We start from the raw sequence: 26546 nt of genomic DNA, 5'->3' as shown, positions 1-26546 counted from the left end.
ACTGCCAAAGATTTGTTATTGTTAGTCTGTCAGTGTGGAACACAGAGGCCACTTTTAGGCCACGGGCTTGAGCAATAGAAACCTGAGCAAGGCAAAAGGGCCCACAGTGACCACTGAACTGATGCAAACAGGCTCATTAAGCCATAGGCCCTAACCGACCAATGGGCTACTTAAAACCAGTCACGGTCCCTACGATTGTCATAAAGGGAGAATTCCATAGTCCCTTACTTTGCCCTATAACTAGCCCCTCACCACTACCTCTTGGTAGATAGTGTCTTCTATGCTGTCCTGCCCATTGCTCCCTTGCAGTATATTCAGTAAACTTCTATTGCTTTAAAAAGAATAAAAGAAAGAAAGAAAATCACCATTGTAATCTGTCAAATATATAATTAGTCCATTTTTTATTTTTTTTTTTATTTTTTTTAAAGATTTTATTTATTTATTTGACAGAGAGAGATCACAAGTAGGCAAAGAGGCAGGCAGAGAGAGAGAGGGAAGCAGGCTCCCCGCTGAGCAGAGAGCCCGATGTGGGACTCGATCCCAGGACCCTGAGATCATGACCTGAGCCGAAGGCAGCGGCTTAATCCACTGAGCCACCCAGGCGCCCCAGTCCATTTTTTAAAATTAAATGTTTGTATACATCACTTTTCCCATGGGTCAGGATATAAAAGTGATTCAGAGCAAAGGGCCTGTCATACTCCTGATCTTCAGCTCCTAGTTCTTCCTGGAGGCAAGCACTGTCAGTAGTTTCCTGTATACTTTGAGAAGGATTATGTGCCTAAACAAATACATGTGTGTAAGGGGGTTTTTACACAAATCAGAAATTGCACTGAGTTCACCCCTTGCCCTTTTTTCCCTCTTCCTTAATGGAGATCATTCCATATCAGTATGTAAGGGCCAAGAAACCTCTTTCCCTTTTTTGGCTACATGAGATTCTATTGAATGGATATACCATAACTTTTATTTAATCTGTTACTGATGAATGTTAGATTTCCTGTCTTTTGCTGTTACAGTGATAACCTTTAACCTAAAGTTATACATATCTGCAGGGTATAGCTGTAAGCTAAACCCTAAAAAGTGTAATCTGCACAAACTGTAGATAAAGTCCCATTTGATAGTGTGTTTTGTTTTAGGGACTTGTCGGGCAGCTCACTGATAATACCATTTCTGAAGACATTTTAGCAGATACCAGTAAACTGGAAGAGTAATTTAGAGATGCCTTATTTCAGACAGCGATGACATTAACACTGTGTGATTCTAAAACAGAGGGGTTTTGCTGCTCTTTGGAAACAGGGTTCTCATACATGGGTGTAGGTTTTATCCCTGGCAATTTGTCCTGGTGTGTGATCCAGATTAGCAGCATGTTACGGTTTGGCTTCACCCTAGACGTTAGAGCATGGGCAAGGCGCTTGTTTTTCTGACACTGTTGTATTCTCTAAGATGTGAACGCAATATCTACCTCCTGTGGCTCACATCAGAAACAGTTGAGATGATGTATGTGATGTGTTGCACAGTGCTCTGCAGATTGCCCAATAAATAATAGATATTGGTCCAAACATGCTGCTTTTGGTCAGAATATTTTTCTCCAGTCACTTTTGGAACCAGTTTATGAACCATGCAAAATTTGTCATCCTGTGGTCACTCTCTTGGTTGCTGATGAAAATCTTGAGTGTCTACCTTGGTCATACCTCCTGGCTCCCAAGATTTGATCTTGAATGAGTAAGTTGTCAGCAGAATGAATGACAGCCTTGAAGGATAAAGTTTTACCACCTTTGAGTGTATTGAAAATGCTGCAAGTTTAGAAAGGTGCTTCCAAACAGGGATTCCTTGTCACAGTTACGGTAGCATGATTTCTCCTGTTTGTCTCCAGAGTGGCTTTTTTGGGGATGAAGGTAACTTAGGTGTTAGGAAATGAGGTGTCTCTATATTATATCTAATCTCATTTGGATGTAAGGCTTCCTCAAGAGTGACAGACTCTTTCCCTGGCTACTAGGCTCATTTCCACCAGTGGAGCCATCCAGCAGCTCCATTCTTGCTCTCGCCTTCATGTGAACGACACAGTGAATACAGGCTGCTTTAGTGGTCGCTCTTTAAGGAAACTTCTGGTTTTAGGTTGCAGCAGGGAAAAGGGCTCAGAGTTCTCAGGCGAGATTATCCTCACTGAGATAGAGGCGGAGCTCAGAACCATCATGCATTGTAGGGTGTAGTTGAAACTTTGTAACATGGGTGAGGGTTGCAGTGATTGTGACTGTGTCACTAAGAGTTGTGTTCCCTGGGGGTTTTGTAGGGACTGTTGGCTCACAAACCATCAGAGGGATGGGAAGAATCACCTCAAGACATACTCTTCTTCTCCTTTTAAAATTATTTGAAAACTCCTGCTGATGTGATTTAAGAAAACTTTTGGCCATACCTGATCATAAAAGGAAGGTTACCGACATGTACAAAGTAAGACTTTAGGATTGATGTTGGGAACTTTATAAACACAGTGAACTTGAAAAGTTTATCCTTAAACTTTTCATCCTCCCAAAGAAAGGGAGAGAAAAACCCAAACAACTGTATTTAAAATCATCAAAAGGGGCTATATTTCAGGGCTTGAAGTTACCAGTTGATGCCTTTAGACATTTCTTTTGATTTGGTGTTTTATGCACTTAAGCAGTGACCTGATTTAGAGGAACAATTCCTTTTTTTTCTAACCCATTTACTCAATTTTCATTTGCAGGACTGTAAAAATTACGATGTGTATTTTTTCTAGTTGTCTTGCATACAGGTTTGTAGAGCATATGTACACGTGTATAATGTTTTCATTTCTACTAAGCAGTTCACTCCCTAGATACTCTGCTGGTATTTGTTTTTCCACTGAGGTCTCTTGCCTTTTTACTTCTTCTGTTGCTCCCCCGGAAGGAACACCACAGACCTTACTGGAGCAAATGAAGCTTTTCTTAACTTCCCATCTTGGACTTTGCACATAGCATTTCCATTCCTTAGTCATGAATGAGTCCTTTTTTCCCTAGTGACTGTTAGGGCCTTGTGGACAGTAACCGGGTGGTAAAGGGAACATAAGTGTCACAGTCTTAATAGGGGAGTTTGTGACACTTAGATTATCATGTTTACTCTATACCTTTTCTAAATCTCCGTGCATCATAATTAGTCAAGTCCACTTTTTTTACAAGGCGCTGGGCAACGGCAGAACAGTAGGGCTTCATGGAAAGTGAACAGGGTGGGACATTGCAAAACCTCAGTTGTGTGCTTGGATCAATGCCCGTGTGGCAAGACCTTATGAAAGGGGCAGTGTGGTGGTGTCATTCCTGCATGTATGGTTGTACCAGCATTGGGACAAGAAAGAGTCACCATGATAATAGCTGGGCAGTTGTGCTTTGAATTCATTTAGTGATGGCAGCCGCAGGATGGGTAATCTATGTACTTGGGTCGTCTCGGGCCTTTGTGTGCCAGTGGTTTGAACATTTTGCTATACAGAGTTATTCTGTTTAAATGTATTTTTTTTTTTAAGATTTTTAGAGAATGTGACAGAGTAAGCATGAGCAGGAGATAGGGGCAGAGGGCAAGGAAGAGGCAGACTCCTTGCTGCAGGGAGTCTGACCTGGGGCTCGATCCCAGGATCCTGGGATCATGACATGAGCCAAAGGTAGTTGCTTAACTGACTGAGCCACCCAAGCACCTCTAGATATACTTTTTCAAACTTGGTCCCTTAGTGTGAGGCCAGTGATATTACTTGGTATTCAACTGAAAAAAAAAAAAAAAAAAAAAATGATTCTGACATTTCTGAGGGAAAACTAGCTAGCTTTTATTTACTAAAAGATGGTTCATGAGTCTTTGCCATGTAAATCCTAATATAAAAGATTGTACCGTGTACTTCATGGGTGACTTTACAGGAATTTCGAAGGCAATTTTCAAAGGCAATTAAGCAAGTTTGATATATAATTGACTTGACAATAAGGTGCAACTATACTTAATGTCTTTGTTTCTCCGTCATCTATAAAATTTAGCTGGTATAAGATGATCATTACTGCTTTCCACTCATAGTGTTGTGATATTAGAAGATAAAAATAAAATTGGAATATATTTGCAAGAGACATAAGTCTACCAATACTAAAGAGAACGCTTAGTTTTTGTCCACCAGTGGAGTGGTTTTAGATGACAAGGAGTTGTTAGTCATCTCTGACATTTCCTGTTACGGGAATGAGCAGGCTTGGCTACCCTGCAGTCTGGCTTTGGGCAGGACGAATGTTGCTCTTGAGAACAGTCAGTAGAGCCGACTGAAATAAATGCCATTTCTAAACCAAGGGCACTAGCTCCTTGGAGAATGTGGCCACAGCCACCCAGGGGAGTTAATGCTCCTTTCACTCTAGGACTGAGTGAGGTTCTCAAATGCTGAACAGTGGCCAGGAGTTCTAAGTCACCTCTTCTTTCTCTTTTTTAAAATTTATTCTCCCAGAATCTTATTATTTGTACCTTTGTCTTAATGTCACTAGAGGCTTGGTGTCTAAGTTCCACAGTGGGTCAGACAGTTGAAAATTTGGCAGCCGTAACAATATGAGAACACCCTAACTCTCTGAACATTTTATAGCAAAATGCCTGCTGTAGATGCTGACTTGATCAAAGCAGCTATCGTGTACATAACACCAGTATTTTATTTGGGCTCAGTAGGTCTTTTTTTTTTTTTCTTTTTTTTTAAAGATTTTTTTTATTTATTTATTTGACAGAGAGAGAGACCACAAGTAGGCAGAGAGGCAGGCAGAGAGAGAGGAGGAAGCAGTCTCCCTGCAGAGCAGAGAGCCCGATGCGGGGCTCGATCCCAGGACCCTGAGATCATGACCTGAGCCGAAGGCAGCGGCCTAATCCACTGAGCCACCCAGGCGCCCCTCAGTAGGTCTTTTTAAGGAGTCACATAATGTGGCTTCATCCAATGGATAGCGCACAAGCAGTAACATTCGTGGTTACATCTGGCCAGTTGTGCTGTGGTGAGAGCGTGTGAGTGCTGGCTGGCACAAAAGTTTTAGAATTCACAGATAACTTGATAAACTAAGGAGGTGACTTTATTGATAAGTTACTGTGTGGGAAAACTGCTATCAATAGTAACTTAAAATCAGTTAAAAGAATGGAGTAACGGTGGGGTTATTCCTTTTCCAAAAAGACTGATTTAGCAAGGAACTGGTGGTAGAAATCAGAAATATGTATTGCCTACAAGCCAGGGGGTGTTGGGAGCTATTGTATAGCAAGGACATTTGTCATGGAGAAAATGGCATGGTATTTAGGAGGAAGCAGGAGGCCTTGATTTCCAGAGTGATTTTTCTCATGGGCAACATTTATTGAGTAGTTAGTTCACTATATTGTATAAGTTGCTGGAGACTTTAAGGAACATAAGACATCTTCTCTCTCCTCAAGGGGCTCATTGACTTGTAGAAAGTGACAGATGGGTTTGAAACTTTCTGTACTTGTCTTCTCAGGAACAAACTCCTTATATCCAGAAGAAAGCTAGTCAGTCATTAATAGTACAGTGGTCTTAATCATAGTTTTGGCCTCATTAGTAAGACAGCTATGAGTTTTTTCTCCCTCCCAGCTGACCCAATGCAGTGGTATTGAGGATTAGTGCTAAGTGATGAGAGAGACAAGTATCCCCCGCTATCCAAAAGTAGAGCATTCCTATGAAACCTTTTGTAAGCTGAGATGGCATTGATCAAAGAAACAGTTACCATTCATTTATGTAGAAAAATATCTGAGCATTCACAAACCTAAAAAAGAACCTCTCTTAGGCTCCTCTAATACCTTTGGACACTTTCTAACGGGTGCACAAAATAAAGCACAGATATTCACAGCTTTGGCAGCTGAATGCTGAGATGCTGGGTGTAGGTTCCCAGGAGGGAGCATGGTGGCCGCACTCCAGCTGCTCAGGTTGTGCACTGCTGAGGGCTCGCTGCAACACCAGTGCTGAATGCTACTTGGACTTTTCTCATAAACCTGAAAATCCTCTTCATTTTCTTCCAGTTAGCGAAAACAGGTACTAATGTAGGTCTTTTGTGAAAGTGAAGTGGTACAACTGGAACTTTTGAAAAGTGGGGGATACCTGTACTAATTTCAATGTGCCTTCTTCCCCTTTGACCAAGAGAACCCTACCCACCCCTTTCTAAAGGAGGACACTATTTCTTTATGGGAATTTGGTGCCAAAGGGAGAGAGAAGCCACTGAAGGGAGATGCTTAAGTAATGATAAGAGAGTACTGATTGCCACAAAGAGGACTTACCAAGATTGCTTTTTTGTGGTGAGAGCTTAGGATAGAAACACTGAAGGGAAAATTCTGGGGGGAGATTTTCCTCCAAAAGAGGAGATGTAACTGGTTTCATTATTTGTGCGTAGGGAGGATGATTTGGATTTCCCCTCAATTCCTAAAAAGGGGTTAAAATATTAAGAATAAACTTAGTGAGGCTAGTTTGTGAGGCTTAGCCTCTGAGGGATAACTAAGGTTTTCTTCTCTTCTGGTCTTTAGAAAGAATTGGAGAGCTCAAGATACAGGAAGTGAGAAAGACCACAGGTTTTCCTGAACTAGGGTGCTAAGGAAGGAAGGCAGAGCAGAAGGCACTAATATCCAGGCATGTGTTTTGGTTGTTGGAGGCTTGCTGCACTTCACTTGAGGTGGCAGATGGCAGAATCTTCTGGTGGTTGTGTGCTCCTGGTGGCTTTCTTGGCCTCTTGGTCAGATTCTGGTAGGTGCTGGCAGCTCCTTCAGTTGGACCGTTTGCCCACCTGTGTTAGGCCTGATCAGTGATGTTACTGACCTTCGCCCAGGCAGGAAAAGTGTCCAAGTGGAAGAGGCTAACTCCCCATGTGTTGATAGCCACCATGACGATCACCAGGCCAATGACATTGACCCCCAGGCCAGCTTTCACCTGTAGGACACAAACCAGCCCACCGTAGTCACTGAGCAGGCAGTAGCCCAGATCCCCCAGTGCTCCTTAGCAGTGCCCCCCACCCAAGCCTTGGCCCTGATCTGTGCCCAGTCACTGCCAGGGATCTGTAGTGCTGCCTCCAAGAGTGGCTCGGGACTGTGGAAGGGTGGGAGAGGCCCTCAGGACCATCTCCACTTGGGTTCTTACTCTCAAGTGGAAGCCTGGAAGGCGTGTACTGGGAACACCAGGTCTTAGAACGTTCGGAGTTGGGCTACGCAAGGATCCTGTAGCTACATGATCGGGAACTGCTTTAAGGCAGGAACTTCTTGAAGCCTTTAATGTGCTGACACATACAGGGACCTGTAGGAGAGGCCTGATTCTCCAAAGCTTCGCTACTGTTAACTGTTCTTTTCCTTCCCAAAGGAACAGCTTATGGAAGGTGGTGTCTCTTGGGTTCACCTGGAGAACCAGGTCAGCTTGCCTGTGCTCAGCCCTTCCATGGGAGGGCGACACAGACACGTTAGCTTTGCTTCCTTCTGCTGAGGGAATGTCACCTCCGTGACCCTGAACCCTCCCATTTCTGCCATGGAACTGACACAGGCTGAGGCAGGTGTGAGGGATGATGGATGGCAGAGCCAGGGCCGGATGGAAAAACGGACAGTAAGGAAAGCTGGCAGCCTGTCAGGGAGGGCCCAAGCACACTGCTGTAGCCATCCTGGGCCTGCTGGCTGGCACAGAGTTGGGAAAGCTGTGAGGGAAAATGAATGCTAGGAAATTGTTCCAAGCAGGTGACTAGATGATTTGGCTTCTCCGCTTTCTGGCCAGAGCCCCAGACTTATAAATCATCGTTCCCCCTGGGCTTTGGGTGTGGAGAACTGCCCAGGTCTGTATCCAGAGGAGGCAGGTTCTAAAGGGGCTCAGTTAAAGTCCTTCAGAGCTGAAAGGAACCCCGCAGAACATATAACCTCCATCTTTCGCAGTTGAGGAAATGGAGGCCTCAGGTCAGTGCCTGGGCTGGAAATAGAACCCACGACTGGCCTACTTCTTGTCATCTGGTGCCTTTGAAAGGCGCTGTCTCTGATTGCTTGATTCCAGAAAAGATGGCAGGGGGTGGTGGGGGCAGCAGTGAGTGGTGGGGTACCCAGAAGAGGAAGTGGCGGAACGGGAGAGTTGGGACTGAGCTTGGTCCCAACTCTTCCTGAGCAGACACTGTTGTGCACTAAGAGATGGGGGGAGAGGCGTGGCGTGACTGTGACCTCCCTTCCCTGAAGTCTCACAGATGACTTCCCTGAGCGGTTTGATGAGTAGAAAGGATCTGAGTATCTGCCACCAGCCTGAAGCTCTCCCTTTCCTCCGTTTGCTTTTTACAGGGCTGCTGGGAACGAGTTTGGACTTTAGTGAACAAGAATGTGTGAGACCCTCAGCAAAGCGGACTGAGCCCTATTTCAGACAGCCCAGCCCCAGTAACTAGGAGTCGTTTTCCCCTTTCCCCCCGTCCCCCAGCGGCCTGGATATCCAGGAGCACAGCAGTGGTATAGGTTGAGGGGTGGAGGGTAAACAGGCCCAACACTGACCAGATGTCTCCTCAGAGCCATCTTGGGGGGGGGGGCCCAGCTGAGAACTAGGAAATGAAGTGTGGGCGCCCCATTTTGCCATTATTGCTTCCGGGGCTTGCGTTGGGGAGAGTTCAGTGGGAGTGCCCTGTCCCCTCAGACCTTTCACCTTAGGTTCCTACAGTTTCTCCTACTTCGTGTCCGTGGGTAAACCAGCAGCTTTGGCAATGATTGTCCCCACTGGCCCAGTGAAGAAACTGAGGCAGAGCCTTGTGCCTCCTCCCCTGGGCCGCATCTCATGTCTGTTCCAGCTGTCTCTGTATATCCCAGGTAAGGGTGGGAGAGCACATTCCTGCTATCCTTGGTGCTTGTGGACTGGCGGAAGGCCTTTTTGCCAGCACCGTTCGTCTGACCACGCTGGACTGAGTGTTGACAGACCACAGACACTGCTCCAAAATGATAAGCTTCAGAAGGCTGTGGAGCCACTCGCCCGGCCCTGTCCTCACTGCAGCAAGAGGGCACCCACGACTTACCATATCTTTGATCTGGCAGTGCCCATAGCTGAAGACGATGGCATTGGGGGGATTGCCCACAGGCAGCATCACTGCAAAGGAGATGCACATGGTGACTGGGATCAGAGTGTAGAGTGGATTAATGTGCAGCGTTTCAGACTAGGAGAAGAGAGAAGTCACAGAAACATCAGCGTTGAGATGCAGCTTGCATTTCTTGGGCTTAACATCACAAACATGCTTTAAATGGTGGCCTGGTGTTGGCTAACCTTGGCTGGATATCATGTGTTGGGGGCCGTGAAATCACTATCGTCAAGGGCATACAGTGCTGGGCAACCCAAGTGGGCTCATGCTGCTCAGTCACTTCCCGTGGAAACATGGGCTCTGAGTTCCTTCCTAGAAGGGATGTTTCATTTTTTGGTGCTGGACTAATTTTATTCTTTAGCCAAGAGAGTCATTCTTCAAACCCAAATCCCATGAATAAGCTGCTTTGGTTGAGGTGGGGGTCCCTCACCCTCGGAGTATAGAACTAAAGTGTTCTCTTGGTGATGCTTGCTTTGGATGGGATTTGAAACCCGTGGTCTCGCCCTCCCTGTCGCTGAGTTTTCATTGAGTGCACTCCTGTGCTCACACAGAAGAGAGGATGGAGCAGTTGGAAGGGGACATCTGAGCAGACAGCAAAGACAGGGGCTGGGGTAGTTTGGGGTTAAAGAGAGTGGAAGGGTTTTATTTTGTTGGGGATGGGGAGGAGCCTTCATTTGCTGGGTCCACCTCACGAGTGGGACGGAGGCAGCATTGGGTCTGGTGCATTACTCTGGGGGCTGCTTAGCCAGGCTGAGATCTGGGAGATGCGCCCCTCCCCTCACTCATGAATAACAAATTGTTCTGAGACCGTGGGATAAGGCTGGCATTGCCTCAATTCTCAGACCCTCCCAGAGAGAGAAACGGAGAAGGCGCTGATGGAGCTGTGGTTTTGGTCTTTATAGCTGAGTGTACTTCTGGGAGCATTTTGCCCCCATTTTCTGTAGTTACTCCTCCCTCTGGCCCTACTCCTAGGTCTTAGGAGAGAAAGAAATGATGATTGTGAGGAACTGGAATCCTAGAGTTTTACGGATATTCTGTGCATTCTTGTTTCCATTCAAGACTATCTCTAAACTAATCCTAGTCTTCCGGAAAAGGGTTTCTAGGACACTTGCTACAATTTATATCTGTCTGTCTATCTGTCTGTCTGTCTGTCTATCTAATTTGAAATGCTTCATTTCCATATTGTGGCTGGAGCACCCATCAGTGAAGTCTGTGGCAATGACCGGAGGAGAGAGTAGAGCTGGAAAGCTGTTCCCTGGGCCCGAGGAAGCCCGTCCTGACATCTGGGAGCCATGCCCTACTCACCAGGCTGCACAGGATGGGCAGGAAGATCGTGATGGTGGCTGGGTTGCTCACGAACTCTGTGACAATGGACACCAGGATGCATGCCAACAGGGTGACAGCCCACGGTGGGAGGCCACTCAGAGACAACATCTGGTGCCCAATCCACGTGGAGAGGCCAGAGCTCTGCAGGGAGATGGGTGATACAGTAAGAAGAGAGGAAGAAGAGCACATTCCCCCTGGAATTCTTAGACTCCAGAAGGTCAGGGATGTTGGGGGCCTGGAAGGAAACACGAGGAGTCATCTAATTTGCCTTCCTACTTTCAGTCAGACTAGATCCAGAGGCATTCCTGACTTAATGATGAGGTGGTTTTTACAGCCCAGAAAATTCCTTATGATTGTGTAACATTCAGTCTCAGGGTTTCCTGGACAATTATCACACGCATGGAGAGCTGCCCATCCTAACGGCTATGATTCTTGTCAGGATTATGCCACGATGGCTTGGCAGGGGCTGGAGATCTTTGGGGCCACAGGCCTCTCAACTTCAATCTCATTACTCTCTCCAGCCTCTTGACATTCTCAGTCTGCGCATCCAGTCAACGGTGATTCTGACACAGACTCTGCAGTATAATCCTTAATTCTGCTTTTGAAATCTAGCTCTCTTATCACTGGTAAAAGGGGGAAAATTATCAACATCCTTGGACAGTAACCTTTCCTGTGGTTTGTGGGCAGGGCTGAACACCAGAAGCTTTGCATAGAGGGATTCCCAGTCTGTCCGCTCTCAGTGGGAAGGTGCCACCTGGCTGGCCTACAAAGCTAGTCATGGTGGTCCGTCCTGTGTCAGGTTCCGTCTCATCACGGCTGACGTCGGGGTCTGCAATCCACCAGTGCTTTTTTACAACACAAGATGAGAGGGCATGTTGCCACTCTTGAACCTTTTCCATTAGCAAAATTTATACAGATCTACTCTAATAAATGAGTTATTTCCCACTTGGACGAACTTTTTTGGTTGGAAACTGTTCCTTTGCCAATGGTGAAGATTCCCTCCCTCCCTTAGAAAATAAAGGACACCGTTGACTTTTTGTACTAAAAACAGGTTGCCATGTGCATTCTCCTGGCCTCCCTGCCTTCTCTCCCTTCTATGGATGATATGCTCTATTTCTGCTTACCCTAGAGACTACAATTCCACTAAAGACATGGAGAGTGGGCCCAAAGCAAGGTGAGACATTTTATGATTCCTCGAGCCGTAAGTCCTACTCATATTTTACTGTTAAGGATAGCCTCACCACATTGCCAGCAGACTGCTTTTTCTCCTCTTTTCCGAATGCACCAAAGACTATTTGATGTCGACAGCACCCTGGCCACCACAAGGCAAGCCTGTAGACAGCTGGTGACCAGAAGCCTTCAGAATTCTCTCTGCTGTGGCCATTTTACCTGGGAGTACTTTCTTTGTTGTTGTTGTTCTTCTTCTTTTTAAGATTGTATTTATTTATTTGTTAGAGCACAAGCAGGGGGAGCAGGAGGGAGAGGGAGAAGCTGACTCTCCGCTGAGCAGGGAGCCTGATGATGTGGGACTCGATCCCAGGACCCTGGGATCATGACCTGAGCCGAAGGCAGACACCCAACTGAGCCATCCAGGTACCCGCTTGGAGCACTTTTCTCTTTTTGCTCCACTGCCTGTGAGCTGCAAATCCAACACAGGAGGACTACAGCAATTCAGAGCTGTACAGAGCTTTGAGGCTGACAGGAACTCTGTGACTGTTACCTCTTAGAGCACATTAAACCTTACCCAGGGGACAAAGGGGAGGAAGAGTAGTTAGCTGAGTGGAAACAGCACTTATAACTAAATGGAGTTCCACTGAGCACATTATCCAGATAGTATTCAGAAGTAAAGTGGAAAGAATTTAATAGCAATTTTTTTCCCAGAAGCTATTTTATACTGTAATTTGAAATACATTGATAAATTAGATTGCCAAGTTAGAAAAAAGCACAACAAAGGAAGTCTTATTTTTTTTAAACCTTGATACAAAAACATTGTACATGGGATTTTCCTCATTTCAAGACTGAAATTATTTCAAACTTGGTAGGAATCACCTATAGCATACTTGAATTATATGATTAAAATGAGTAGAGTCAGTAGATTATATAGAAATATCAAGTACGCTATCTGTAATACATACAAAATTTTGGTTAAAAAAAAATCTTCCCAGGCTGGACTCAGGCCAAAACTAACAACTGAAATTCAGTTGATCTGAGTGCCAGTGATGCCTTATAAAAGCTTCCATAAAAATACAGATTGGTGCTTGCATCAGAGGTGAGAGACGGGGCTTGGGTAATATGACTCCTTTACTCTGCAGTAGACTGAGTACCTCTGGACCACGTTTAAATAAGGCCAAGGGCAAAGTGTAGTGAGTCCTGAGGAGAGACCAGCATGGTAAGAGGTCACTACTTCTTGAAGAATGGTTGAAGGAACTAGGGAGTTTTAGTTTCTTGGGGGGAAAAAGATGATCTAAGGGGATCTAGTAACTTTTAATGACTTTGATAATTATTACCTAGGCTGGGGTTTCAGAGGACAGAGCCAGAGCCAATAGTGGAAGGCACACAGAAGATCTGAGCTAAAAGAAAAGAACAATTCTTCATTCCCCGCCCAGGGAGTGCCCTGTTACTGGTGCTGTCCAAGCCCAGGGGTGTCACGCAGGGAACTCTCTCACCGGGTAGGAGACCGGACTCGGTGTCCAAGGTTCCTTCCCAGTGGAAGGTTCTGTGATCTTACTGTTAGTGATGCAGATAGGTGTGGCCCTCAACGAGTGGGCAAAGAGTGAGTCACATCAATGAATGAAAGCCGAGGGAGAAACTGTGACCTGATTGATTTGGAGGATCGTTTCCTATTTCAGGAAGGGCTAACACTCGAGGAAACCCAACTATTTCACCGGCCCCCTTGATAAGATCGCATCCCAGCTCCTCCCAGTCAGGAAACCAGGGCGCGTGCATAGCAGGTACATCAGCTTTAGCACACATTCTCCAAAGGGGCTGAACGTAAGCAAATGGACTGACTGAGGGGCAGTTTGCTGTGTGTCCATGTGGGGTGTCCTGGACCCTTAGAGACACATGTCTTACCACCACTGTCAAATGCCCAGGAGATGACTATACAAGCTGATAAATCTTTTGCCTATGGCCCTGTGGGCCCGTGAATGAGGCGGGAGGGACTCCCTAGCACAGCTGATCTGTACATCTGTTCTGAGCATGAGCTTAGAAGCTTGGGGCAGGACGGGGGAATCCACATCTGGCTCTACTGTTCCCTGGGGTGAACCTTCACCTCTCCCTCAGCGCTTCTGAATCTTCCTCCTGGAATCAAAATGACTCAGGTAAAGCCGCTTAAAAAAATCTTTGGTTTAAGAACAGAATTCAAGAGTTACCTTGCTGCCAGAAGCCAAAGCATAGCCTCCTCCCACCAGAATGACGATCTCCCAGGGCATGGTCTTCTGGAAGTCCTTCCAGGTGATGATGGGCTCTGTCCCCAGTGAGGGCTCTTCGTTCTGTCCTGGACCACAGGTAGACAGGGGAAGAGCCCGATGAATCCTCATGGGTGGGCTTTGTGGAGACAAGGGCCTAACTGATGAACCAGTGACTTGGGGTGGGGGTTACTCAGAAAGGCCTTGGTAAGGCTCTTCTGAAAATTCTGACTTGGGTATGATTGACCAGAGCTAGCCCCGACCTCTTCCCTTGAACTTCTCTCACCATCACTCTTCTTCCCAAAGCAGGGCTTCTTTGCTGGGATCAGGAAGAGCAGGAAGCCGAGGAAAACAGAGACCGTGGCGTCGGTGCGGTAGCCCTTCCTAGCAAAGAGACAAGCAGGGCTGGAGGCAGAGGGTCAGGAGGGGGAGGGGAGCACGGTGTCTCAGGACTGTCTGAACACAGTGCCTCTTTTTAGAACCCAGTCCTGGGGCTGGTCAGCCTGCCTTGCAGCAGCTGCTGCCATGCTAGCCAGCGGTGGATTTAGGGGGCAAGACTTGGAGTCTGGAGGCTGGGCCTGGCTAGGGTAGACGTCTTGGTGGGGCTGTATACGCCTGTTCTAAGGAGAGAGCGGGAGTTATTTTGGTCAAGGAGACTTGAAAAGGATGAGTTCTCTTTCCTGCAAGGGTCGAACCTCTGTGTGTGTGTCTTTGCTTGGTTGAAAAGCCGAGCGGAGAGAGCTGTGGGCCGGCCTTCGGGTGTCCTGCAGGGAAGGCCCGGGGGCCAAGGCCTTGGCTGCATTCTCCGTTTCTCCCAGGGGCATTTGGTCTTTAAGCCTCAGAGCCACCTGAGAGACGACTGAGGTTTCCAGAGCCTAAGTAACAAGACAAGGTCACATGGCTCGTCCGGGCAGCACCAGATGCCAACCCCGGACTCAGACGCCACACAGTGTTTTCTTCCTGACTCCACACTGGCTTCCCTGAGAAGGGGGTGCTTTCAGGGGGACGGAGAGCTTCCTGGGCTCACTGCTGCCCCTGCGAGTGCAGGAAGGACGCTGGTGGGAGCTGCCTGGAAGGTCTGCGTCAGGGGGTGATTCTTACGGAGGCGACAGTACCACTTACTTTTCAAAGAAAGAATCCCAGCCAGGAACAAAACCAGGCTCCCGGGTAAACCACAGCACGGTCATCAGGATGAAGAAAAATCCAGTTACCATTTCAGGATAGCTGTAAGATACAATAGGGAAAGCCGCTCCAGGACCTGGGAGGTCTCTGTTCGCTTTTTCACTTTGCGAGGGTCGCGCCTGTGTTCAGAGCCCCCGTCCTGGAGACAGAACAGTGACTGCCCCACTGCTCCAAGTGGCTGAAGCGGAAGAAGGCTGAGAAGATGCCAGAAAACGTCACATCACCCACGTCACCCACATCTCCTAGAGCAGCAGAGGCGGGAAGGGAGGAGGTGGCCTAGCAGCACACATTTCTACGACACAGAGTATGGCCTCCGGGAGAAGGCCCTGGAAAAGGCCCGCAGCGCTCCGCGGATGGGATTGGAGCAGCTGCCACCTTTCGGAGGGAATTTGATGATATATTATCTATTTAAAAATCAAACACTGAAAGTGGAAGCAATCTACACATTCAGTGGTATCCCATCACGTCAGATTCTTTCTGGTGTAACTAGGTTCTGGTGAGATGCACCCAGCAATCAGGCCTGCACTGTAGAGCTCACGGCCTGGGAATATAAGGACAGTCTAATGCTAAGTGAAAAAAGACAAGCTATAAAACCGTGTTCAGTTTGGACTGCAGTTTAGCAAAAATACATACAATTTTGCACAAAAAAAGCATGGAAGGAAGAGTACATTATGGTAACAGTTGTTAACAGTTAACACTGAATAAAGAGAAGTCAATTTTAGTTTTATCTTTATGTTTTCCTGTATTTTCTAAATGCTCTATAGTGAATGGGTATTCCTTTTATAAATTAAAACATTTAAAAATACTGCTTATACCGGGATCCTTTTGCCCAAAGCTGTAGCTGCCTATTGCCCTAAAAGGAGAAAAATGGCACCAAATAGGCTGCGGGGGTCACTGGGGGAAGCTGATAGTGGCTGACGGGGTGGTGACACCCTCTGTCTTTAGGCCTGTATTTGACGGCGTCAAATGCAGGAGTATTTGGAGTGGCCACAGCCCTGGCCGTGGCCCATGCAGAGCAGTGCGGGGTGCTGGCTGTATGGGGAATCGGACCTGTCCCAAGAGGGTGCCTGTGCTGTCTCACACTTCTTTCCCCGGCCGCCCCGTGTGCGCCATCCCACCCCCACACTGTGGCTATACCTTGAACTTGGGAAATGGCAAAGGGGAAGGGCGGCCACCTGGAATCTGGCCCGCTGGACTTGGGCATTCAATAGCGTCTCTAAATGCCTGGATTCATAGTTGTGGAAAATTCCCCAGCTCAAGGGGCTGCAGAGGACAAGGCTGCTTGTGTGCTCACTATACCTGCTGTGTTTTCCCTCCTGGAGAAGGGAGAGGGTGAATGGCTGATTTTTACCTAATGGCTCCCAGCTTTTCATATTCCTCTTGGATTCTCTTCTCTGACACCTCTTCCCTTTTGGTCTTCTTCTTCTTGCTCAGAGAGCAGGTCTCTCTAAAGCTGAGAAGGAAGAAGGAGAGAACAGAATAAAGGAAACGTGTTTCTGAGGCCGGGAGAAATCAAGAATTAAGCAAATGCTAAACTGCGGGCTTGCTGTGATCACTTGTCCTCTCTTCTCTCCACCCCCAGCTCTCCTGTGACTTTCGTCTGCCAGGTTACACGGCCTCCCACCAGCCCTCCCCTAAGCTTCTGGGTATATCCATTCGGGTACATCTCTGGTGTATCGATGTGAAGTATCATACAGACTTGGGCGAGTATATTTATGTGCGGTAGTTTTTACGTACTGGAGATACAGAATGTACAGCTATCACTGGTTTGATAGCCTTTGAGTTATTTAAAAAAAAAAAAAGGCAGCTCAGAGAACATACCCTGAACAATGGGAGTCATATATATCTTCCCTTTATGTGTTTGAGGCTGATCGAAATATGGTTATGAAGAAAGCTTGCTAGGCAGATTAATATCAGAAGCAACATTGCAAGGGGGAATATCTAACTTAACGATTCTGAGAGGTACATGAATATTTCATGCAACTACTATGTGTGAATTCTCACGTCTATAAAACTAAGCCTCAGGAAACTTATACTTGGAGTCACGTTTCTTTTGAAGTTAGTTCAAATTACTCTGTATGTTTTGAGAGAAATGAAACTACATTAATCACCCTCCCATTCAGACTTTTTATAAGTCTGACGGTTCCTTTAACCAGTGAGTTGGAATTAAGAACATTCCATAGCAGAGCTCATAGTGAGGTGCTGAGGCCATGTACGTTTAGAGTGTCTAGAAGGGGATGCCGCTGACTGCCCCCACCCTCCGTCTAGTCCGGCATCTTCTCCTCACGCATCCTCTGTCATCATTCGGCAGCTCCCCCTTGAGTGGTGCTCCCCAGGGCTTCTGCCATGACTGTGGATGGATAGCAGAGCCTCGGGGCCTCGCTGGCAGGGCCCTGGGACTCACTTGCAGCCGAGGAACAGCCAGTGCATCCAGAACCAGCTGACCACCAGCATGATGAGGGAGATGGGGAAGCTGAAGAGGAACCAGGTGCCGAAGTTGACCACCTCCGCAGCTGGGTACTGGCTGGAGGGAAAGAACCAGGTCAGTGATGAGAAAAGGCTGGATTTCCATGTGGTTTCTGGGGGCGATAAGCTAACGGCTCCCTAAGAAGACACACATCAGAGCTAATGATAAGGACGTGGTGACATATTAGAACTCACATATGTGACAGCTGGCAGCTGTACAGGGCCCAGCCGAGCATCACGAAGGAAGCTAGAAAGGGCACCTAAGCAACCAGATTGGCACCACTGACGCCCGTGTGTGTTGCACTCAGGATAACCAGGCAGGAGCTGTTCTGCTCTTAATTCGTGTGAAGATGCTTACAAGTTTACTCATCTGGTGTTCAGGACAACAGAGAATGCAAAGGGGCATCTGGTATACTTGGTTTATAAAGTCCCTGAAGGAACGTGAGCTGTGGTTGGGGGGATGCTTGGCACTGACTCGGGACAAGTTTGGACTCCAGAGCATCATGAAGGTTCCACGTATGAATGGTGCCCCTAGGAGAACCGTGACTTATAATCTCCAAATCGTTCATCAACGTCCAGTGCTATCCTAGGTTCTCAGGGAGGTGACCTGGACAACTCGTCATTCATCAGGAAGAGCTGTGGCCCCCAGCCCAGGTGTTGTTGCCTGGGGAGCCGGGATGAGCCCCATGTGAGCCATGACTTCAGCCTAGACATCACCTGTGTTCCTTTCCTCTTGGGCTCTTCTCCCACCTCTAAGGTGGGAGGAGACTGCCCCTCTTTTCACACTAGGCACTGCGTGGAAAAAGGGAAAGACCAAGAGCAGCCCTCCCCCACCACCCCGAGAGAATGCACTGGAAGAACAGGAGGTAAAGAGTTGCATCGTCTGTCCTCGTAGGGACGTCTGCTTTTTTGCCCTGTGGTCTGGTCAGGGACTTACCTTTACCATCCACATGCTTCTTGGGAAATTGTAACAGCTTGGGCCTACCCTAAGGGCCAGTGGGTCACTGGTTGGGGGGGGGCGTGGAAAGAAGGGCTTTTGGAGCTAGAAGGATACCAGAGGGTAGAAGTCATTGAGTGACTCACTCTGGTCTGTACTGGGCTAACAGGCATCAAGTCTGTTGCGTCGTCTCTTCTCCATACACAGAAATCTAGGCCCTATTCCTGGACCCAGGAAAGGGAATGGGTTTTAGGATAGATTAAGTAGACGTTTGTGGATACACGTGCAAGCCTGTTCCCATTTATGGCACTTTAGAAAGTGTAACAACTAATTTCTAAATTTTTGAAACACTGCCAGAATTACTGTGGGGGCGGTCTGTTCACCAATGCCAAGAAAACCAGCATGGTGGCTGTTCAGACCAGTGGAGATCCAGGGAGCCCACCATCCTTTCACAGGATCCCTGTTGTCCACGTAAGCCACAGTTACGACTAAATGTACCATGACAAAACCCAGGAAGGAGACCAAGAGAATATGAATTAGCCCAACAGCAGGGTGAATCAGAAACTAAAGAGCAGAAACTCAGAGTCTGGACAGAGTGATGAGGTGTGAGGACTCTGAAGCTCAGATCTTGGAGACTTGGGTCTTAACCTTTCATGGGTCCTTCCTTCTCCCCTCTCCTCCCCCACCCCATTCTCCCTTCCTTGCTTCTTTCCTTCCTTCCTTTTCCTGCTAAAATGAAAGGTGTGTTTCTCCTCTTGTCTGTGATCCGTTTCCCGACTCTGCTCTAGAGGCCTTCTTGTGTTCTCACTCTATCAACCATCCCCTCTCTCCCAAATCTTTAATTTTACTCTCACTTGGACACGCTTATCAACATTCCAATGTGTCCCATCTTAAAACCCTCCTTGGCCCCACTCGACTGTCCCTGTATCATCATCCCATATCTCTCCTTCTTGCCGCAGACCACTCTGTCTACCCACCTCCGGCTCACTCCTCAACTCCCTGAGATCTGGCTTCACTTTCCAATCACTTGACCAACTGCTCTTGCCTAGGTCCCAGTAACCTCCATGTCACCAACTCAAACTGACACATTTTTGTCCTTCTTTTGCTACTTAGTCATTCAGCCACAGTAAACAGTGTGGTCCACTCCTTCCTCCGTGAACATTTTCTTCCCTTGGACAGAATGACTCTGGATTTTCCTCTTCCTCGTGTGATACCTATTGTTCTCTCATTTATAGTCTGCTTTAAATATTTCAGCTTCATATTTATGGCCTCTGCTCGTTTTACTCTATATAGTCTCCCTGAGTGATCGATCTCCTTCCCTCCCTTGGATTCAGTTTCCATATGGATCCCACCAGGACCCACTACCATCTAATTTGGGCCCTAGTGCAAAATGCAAATATGAGGCCACTTGCTCAAAAATGATTAAGAATTTCCAGATGTCGGGCACCTGGGTGGCTCAGTGGGTTAAAGCCTCTGCCTTCGGCTCAGGTCATGATCCCAGGGTCCTGGGATTGAACCCCGCATCGGGCTCTCTGCTCAGCAGGGAGCCTGCTTCCTCCTCCCTCTCTCTCCCTGCCTCTCTGCCTGCTTGTGATCTCTGTCTGTCAAGCAAATAAATAAAAATCTTTAAAAAAAAAAGAATTTCCAGATGTCGCGAGCAGGGCATGAAGCTAAGTGTGGGGCCCTTCCGAGCATGGTGGTCTGGTGTGACTGCACAGGTTTGGTGCTCATGAAGACAGCTCTGAAGGCCACTGACGCCAAATCTATGACTTTAGCCTAGAAACTTCTCTTGAGATTCAGTGCTGTGTATCCCTCTGGCCATCTCAACCTGTAAATGTTTCCTTACCTGTTTTGCTCATTGATCGAGGGCAACTCTGTTCCCCCCCCAGCTGTGGAAGCCATGACTCTGACAATCAGACTTGGCCTTTCCCTCTCTCTGGTTCTTTCTGGTCAAGCCTACCTCTGCCTATCTCAAATCTGACCGTCCCTCCTCACCACTGCTTCGGTCAGCAGGCCACCGCCAGATCTCTCTGGGGTGTCTGCAGTGGTGTCCGAGTTGTCTTTCTGCTGAAAGGAGGCATGCTTTCTCTTCATTTTTTTAGTCCAGAGCCTGCTTTCCAAACTCTAAATCTTATCACCTCACTCCCTGCCTAAAATTCTTTAAAGGCTTCCCATGGCCTTTCAGATGAAATCTAAGGTCCTTCGTGGGCCTCCAGAAGTCCTTTGTGATCTGCATGTCCACCTCCCTGGCCTCCCTTTGCCCTCTCCCATTCTCTCTTACGTGTTCTGCTCTCTTGCCTCTGAGTCCTCCCACTCACTGCTGTCTTGGTCTGGAACACCTCCCTTCACCCAGTGTGGCCCACGGTGCTTCCAGTCTTGCTTCCCTGGATGCGTCGTGGGGAGGCATGTCCTCTCCGTGGACTGGGTGGCCCCCGTGGTCTCTCCCAGCAGAACCCCACTTGTCTCCAGTCACCCTGAACTGTCATGCTCCATCGTCCCTTTTCCCTCTTGGTACAGAAACTGCTCGAGGTCCATTTCCTGCCCTATCGTCAGGCCCTGGTGCTGCCCCTGACGCACAGTGGGTGGTTAGTACACTTTGGTCGACCAGGCGAGCTACCTACTTGTTGAAGTGTTCCAAGAAAATCAGGCTGGTGGACGTGCCGATGATGGTGGTCAGGCCCCCAATGGTAGCAGCGTAAGATATGCTCAGCGAGAGGCACTTGCAGATCATCTGGTCATGCTGGGACTTGTACCTTCTGTTGGGCTCCTGGTTCCTGGGGCCGGGGAGCAGGACGAGCGGCTTTTCCTATTAAAAAACAAACAAACAAACCAACCAGTGAATCTTTCTAACCCTGCGTGGGCTGTCCAGCACACAAAGCATAAAGGCAGGGGCACTCTGGTGGAAAGGTTTAATGCTTGGGTGTCAGAAAGACAAATCCCAATCCTAGTTCTACTGTGCACCAACTTGGGCGGCCCCTCTGAGCTGCAGATGCTTCTGCAAAATGAAGAAAATTCTCTTTTCTCCACCGGATTGTTGGGAAGAGTCAGTGAAGGAATATAGGTGAAGCGCTTAGAACACGTCCTGGCATTTAATGCATGGTAAGCTATTACTAACTTTAGTTCTTAGTCTCAGCATGCTGTTTTCCCTTGAACTCCAGCCAAAAAAAGTGGTTGCTCTCCGCGTTGGGTGTGAATGACACATGGAAGATGGTGGTTCTTTCTGGAGCTGGGGGGAGGGTCCTGACTGGGAGGTGACGGAGAAAGAACCCTTGGGTGGCAGAGGGAATCCAGTGTGTGATTCTCTCCTCACTCTTTTCCACTTCTTGCCTCTTGGTTTTCCTCTCTACTTTCCCCCTCCCTGTGCATATAAGGCTAGCCTTCGCTGCTCCTCTCTGGCCCTGCTTGGCCCAGATGGTGGCCTTTCAGTGTGTAAGGTTGCTGACCTCTGGCCTCCAGGGTAGATAAAGGAGCAGTGGGTACCTGGGTGGCTCAGTCAGTGAAGTGTCTGACTCTTGTCGAGGATCAAATCCCATGTCAGGCTCCCAGCTCGGCAGGGAGCCTCCTTAAGACTCTTTCTCCTTCTCCCTCTGCCCCTCCCCACTGCACAGCCCGCTCTCTCTCTCAAATAAATAAGTAAATCTTTAAAGAAGGAAAGAGAAGAAGAGAAAAGAAAAGAAGAAGCAAGTACCCTCTGCCCCTCCAGGCCTGGGCTCCCCCCATTAAGTCTTTATGAGACCAGGAGCCGGATGCGGCAAATGTCAGCAGGAGAGATCCTGGGAAAACCTCCTTTCTCAAAGCCCTTAACCAGTGCCCCACCTCATAGGAGGGCCCAAGTCAGTCTGGATCCTTGAAGCCTTCCTGAGACATTCATTATCAGCACTGTTAAGAGACCTCATAGATTCTCTGGGCCAGTGGTTTTCTATGATCCTTTCTTCTGATGAAAAATTTTATGGACCTCTGATATATAAAACATAATGTAGCATTTAATCAGCATCCATCTGTTTTATAACTGAAAGCAGACACATGTGGTCAGGGAGACTTAGATTTGAATGGAGATGCTCCTCTCACTTCTGGCTTGGAGGCCTTGGGCACGTGATGTCGTCTCTTTGCCTCATTTGCAGAAATGGAATTTAAGACCATCACCTGCCTGAGCCAAGACAGGGACAAAATGCTCAGCATACAGTCCTTGGTACACAACCAGAGTTTCAGAAATGATGTCGGTTATTTATACTGATGATGGATCTGAAGTACTTGAGATTATTTGGATGGACACAAAAATGTGAAATCAAGGATTATAAGTGATAGCCACAATTTTAGGCCAGCTTCAAGATCTATTTTGTTCCTGCATTTTGTTTCCGTGGTATAGAGAGTAGCAGGAAGATACTCATTCACACAAAAAAGCAGTTTCCTTACAATCTCAGGACACTCAAATACGGTATTTGCATTGTCCCCGAAGCACCTTTGAGAAAATATTTGAACACCTCTGATCTAGTCCAACCCGCAGCTTTTAGAATTGAAGAAACAAATGGGCTCAGATGGGGGGATGACTTGTCAAAATCCACAGGGAGTTAGACCTTTTGACTGCATGGAACCCACAGGCCAGACTTTGTGGTTGGAGGGCCTGGTGACAGCACCAGACCGATGTCCTCATTACCTCAAGACCAGGGCCCCTTGGGAGGCTCCAAGTTCCATTACCTGGGACCGGTGCTGCTTCTTGCCCTGGGGATTTGCTGTTTTGCCTGGGCTGGTGATCATGGGCACACCATTCACGTTCTGTGGGGACAAAGACCAAGCCATCGTCAGGAAGAGGACATGATGGGTGTCAAGAGGGGCCATGTCACCGCCCCACAGCATCCCATGCCTCAGCACTGTGGCCTTCGGAGACCAGAAGCCAGGGAGAGCATCCCACGGGGAGCCCGTCCACCATGCCTCCAAGACACAGAGTCCCAACCAGCGGGTATGAAGCAGCCCATTTGCAGAGACTTTCGAAATCTGGCAGAACAGAGCTCTGTCCTTGTCAGAGAGCTTCACTTTCTGGCACTTCATTAGCTAATGAAGAATCCTTCATTGTTCCTTTAACACAAAGAAAACAAACAAAAAATCTCACCACAACAGAGTCTATAGTTGGGTGATCAAAATTTGGGCTGATGTAAGAAAATGTGAAACCAGTTCTGGGGGAAGAGATGAGGCCATAAACTCTGCTTTCCTCTATAAATGTGACCCTTTTGGGGCGCCTGGATGGTACAATCCGTTAAGTGTCCGATTCTTGGTTTCAGCTCGGGTCATGATCTCCTGGCTAGTGGGATTGATCCCTGTGGCGGGCTCTGCACTCAGCAGGGAGTCTACTTGAAGATTCCCTCCCTCTGCTCCTCCCACCACTCACACACATGCATGCTCTCTTTCTCTAAAATAAATAAGTAAATCTTTAAATGTGACCCTTTTTGTATGGAATCCCCACTGCAGGGAATCTTGAGGTTGAATCTGTGACTCTCGGAAACCTGGCTGGCTGAGTATGGGGTTTCCACGGAAAAGGCTAACCTGCCCTTTATGAGGCTAAGCCCTCTCAGGGCCAAGGTTCAGAGGTACGCAGGCCCTCGCCCGGAGCCGGTCCAGCCCTTCTCATGTTCGGGCTCGTGGGAGCATCTCTATGTTCTCGCATCAGTGGCTGCCGCTGGGCTCTAGGATAAGCTGCCTGGCATCTCTGTCCCTAAGGTATCTTGAGGGACTTCCAAGTGATCTTAAAGCACAGAAAAACCCCAAAGCCTTACCTTGCTCTGCATCAGAGAGGTGAAGTCTGCAGTCGATGTGCTGGAACAAAGCAAAGGAAATGGGAAAACAGTCGTGGACCAAACTTCGTGAGATGGGAATGCCCCGCCCCCACTGGTGTTTGGTGTAAGTGACCGCTCTAGAGTTGGGTAAGATTAGAAGACTAATCTCACCCGAGTCTTCCTGGCCTTCCAGAGATGCTCTCAGGATTTGTGGGGACACAGCATTTCCTTAGAAGCAGTGCTGACCCTCCTAGCAAGTAACAGGGAGGGCTTTCTAGGAGCCAAGCACTTAAATATTGACCTTAGTCCTCATGAGGCCGTTATCGACGTAACAGATGGATGGCTCATATTACTACCTGCACGTACACAGTAGGCAGTGGGCCCAGAGAGGAGCCCCTGGGCCTCTGACCACATTCTCAGCAGCTGACTCGGTGAAGGTCACTGTCTAGAAGGAGAAACTTGTGAAATGCCCATCTGAGGTTGCAGACACAGGGAGGGCCTGGGCTGCACATGGAGAAAGGCAGCTGAGAGCAAGAGGATGGGGGTGAGTGGAAGGTGGGAACCGGACCACAGCATTACTGGCGTGCTTTGGTTTGTCTTAGTTCTGAGGACAGTGGGTGCCAGGAGGTCAGTGTGAAGACAGCTGTTGGACGCATGTGCAGGACTGGAGTCCTGTGGCAGACATCCGTGTCCAGGCTACCCAAGGGGAGAGTAAGGAGTTGATGGGGGCTCAGAGGGAAGCATTCTTCGGAGAGAGTTGCTAGCATGGAAGGAGTCGAGCGGTACGATGTTTCCCCACCTCCTTCCCAGGCTGGGTGAGGAGGGCGGGCCCGGAGCCCCTCAGACAGCATGGGAGGTGCCGGCCACCCCGGAAGATGGCCATTCTCACCCGGCGAATGGCCCGGCTCTCGCCAGCACTCTGCTGAGGGAGTTCTAGGGCCAACTTGAGCTTTTGCTTCGGAGTTTGGGGACATAGATTTAGGTCTAGAGAAGAACAAAGGCAGGTCATGATTCGAAGTCTCATAGTGGGTGGCGCACACAGAAGGTGGCAGGGCCAGAGCTGTCTTGAAGAGGCCCTACCCAAGAGGCTGAGGCCACCCCAAAACGAAGAGGCCGTGGGGGAGTGAGGCAGCAGAGCACAGAACCGAGGGCTGGGGGTGCCGCACTGCTGCCATCAGACCTGGCGCTCTGCAGAGGGCGCCCCAACGGGACGCTCCAGAGGCGCTGAATGTGGGCACTTGGCAAGGGTGGGAGCCAGGGAGTCTCAGAGAGGGGAGGGCACCGGGAGAGGTCGCAAGCAACAGAGGGAGTGGCAGGGACCCAGGAGGATGGGGGGAGGAAAGGTAAAAGTCTGTCCCCACGCACTCTGACCTCTGACCCCCTGGGTGACCGCAGGTAGGACGTGCTGTGGCTGAGAGATGGTAGTTTTGGGGAGTCTGGACCAGACTGCTGACTCTCTGCAAAGGAGGTCATTCTGCTCTAACACCTTAAAGAACCAGAGAGCAGTGAAGTGTGCCTGAGATCTCATCCAGGACGAGGAGGGGAATTGGGCAGCTGTGACTGAAGGCCGCAGCACCGGGGAGAGCAGAGCTGTCCCCTACCCTTCCACATTCTCCCCTCACACACGTTGGTTGCACTCAGGGTTGGCTCTCATCGCCCAAGAAGACACCTAACTGCAAAACTCAGCTCTGCTGCACATCCAGCCTTTAAAGGCAATATTCATCACAGTAACCCTTGAAGACCACATTTTGACATAGAATTTCTGGAAGAAATGAGCTATTAATGGATCTGTCTCACATGAATGTTTGGGGGGTGTATCTCTCCTTTTTAAGCTTCTCTCCACCCTCACACAGCTCTCTCATCAGCTGTCCTCAGATCCGCCACCTGTCACCTCAACCTTCTTTGTCATATCTGACAAGGCCAAATCTAGTGAGACCACATGTAGTATCTAGAAGATACTTTGTGATTCTCTGAGAATGTCCAGTGACATTTACTATGCAAATGTTTTTCCATTAATTAGTTAAATGTACTATTCTTCTACTTCAGTTCTACTTGGTAGGCTTGTGGGCAATGGGATTGTCTTCCTGTCTCTTCCCTCATGGCTGCAATGCCCTGTGGTCGAGGAAGTTGTCCTCAGGCCCTTGGCAGGTGGTGCCCAGGTACAGAGAGGAAATCAGGGCAGAGGGGAGTGGTGGTGTGGCACGACAGGAGCCTGGCCCATACTTCTAGAAGAGCTGTTTAGGAGCTCAAGTACCGGCTTTCCTGACGTCCGGAACAGACCAGGCAGGCTCTGTCTGGGACGAGGGCAGTCATACTCACTCTTCATTGACAAAGATGAGTTCCAGAGAGGGCTGGCTGTTGTTTACATCAAGACCTACAGAAGCAAAGGAAAGCAGACGTGAGATGTGGAGGC

General features: G+C 48.3%; 1 protein-coding gene across 1 annotated transcript in view; it reads right to left on the bottom strand.

Moving 5' to 3' along the window:
- Positions 1-5302: 5302 nt before the first annotated feature.
- The window catches only part of SLC13A4 (solute carrier family 13 member 4), a 39600-nt gene continuing 18356 nt past the window's right edge, over positions 5303-26546 (bottom strand). The window contains exons 5-16 of the mRNA XM_046021330.1: positions 26453-26507; positions 24134-24173; positions 23061-23138; positions 20987-21171; positions 17367-17486; positions 16314-16415; positions 14903-15004; positions 14067-14164; positions 13745-13869; positions 10353-10514; positions 8988-9125; positions 5303-6901 (exon numbers count right to left, since the gene is read on the bottom strand). Coding sequence (XP_045877286.1) covers positions 6764-6901; positions 8988-9125; positions 10353-10514; positions 13745-13869; positions 14067-14164; positions 14903-15004; positions 16314-16415; positions 17367-17486; positions 20987-21171; positions 23061-23138; positions 24134-24173; positions 26453-26507 — 1343 coding nt within the window. The 3' untranslated portion in view covers positions 5303-6763. The remainder of the gene's footprint in view (positions 6902-8987; positions 9126-10352; positions 10515-13744; positions 13870-14066; positions 14165-14902; positions 15005-16313; positions 16416-17366; positions 17487-20986; positions 21172-23060; positions 23139-24133; positions 24174-26452; positions 26508-26546) is intronic.

This window comes from Meles meles, chromosome 10 (assembly GCF_922984935.1).
Source record: "Meles meles chromosome 10, mMelMel3.1 paternal haplotype, whole genome shotgun sequence".
NCBI classification, from domain to species: domain Eukaryota; kingdom Metazoa; phylum Chordata; class Mammalia; order Carnivora; family Mustelidae; genus Meles; species Meles meles.
The sequence above is the reverse complement of the archived record's forward strand: the minus strand, read 5'-3'. Positions and strand labels throughout refer to the sequence as shown.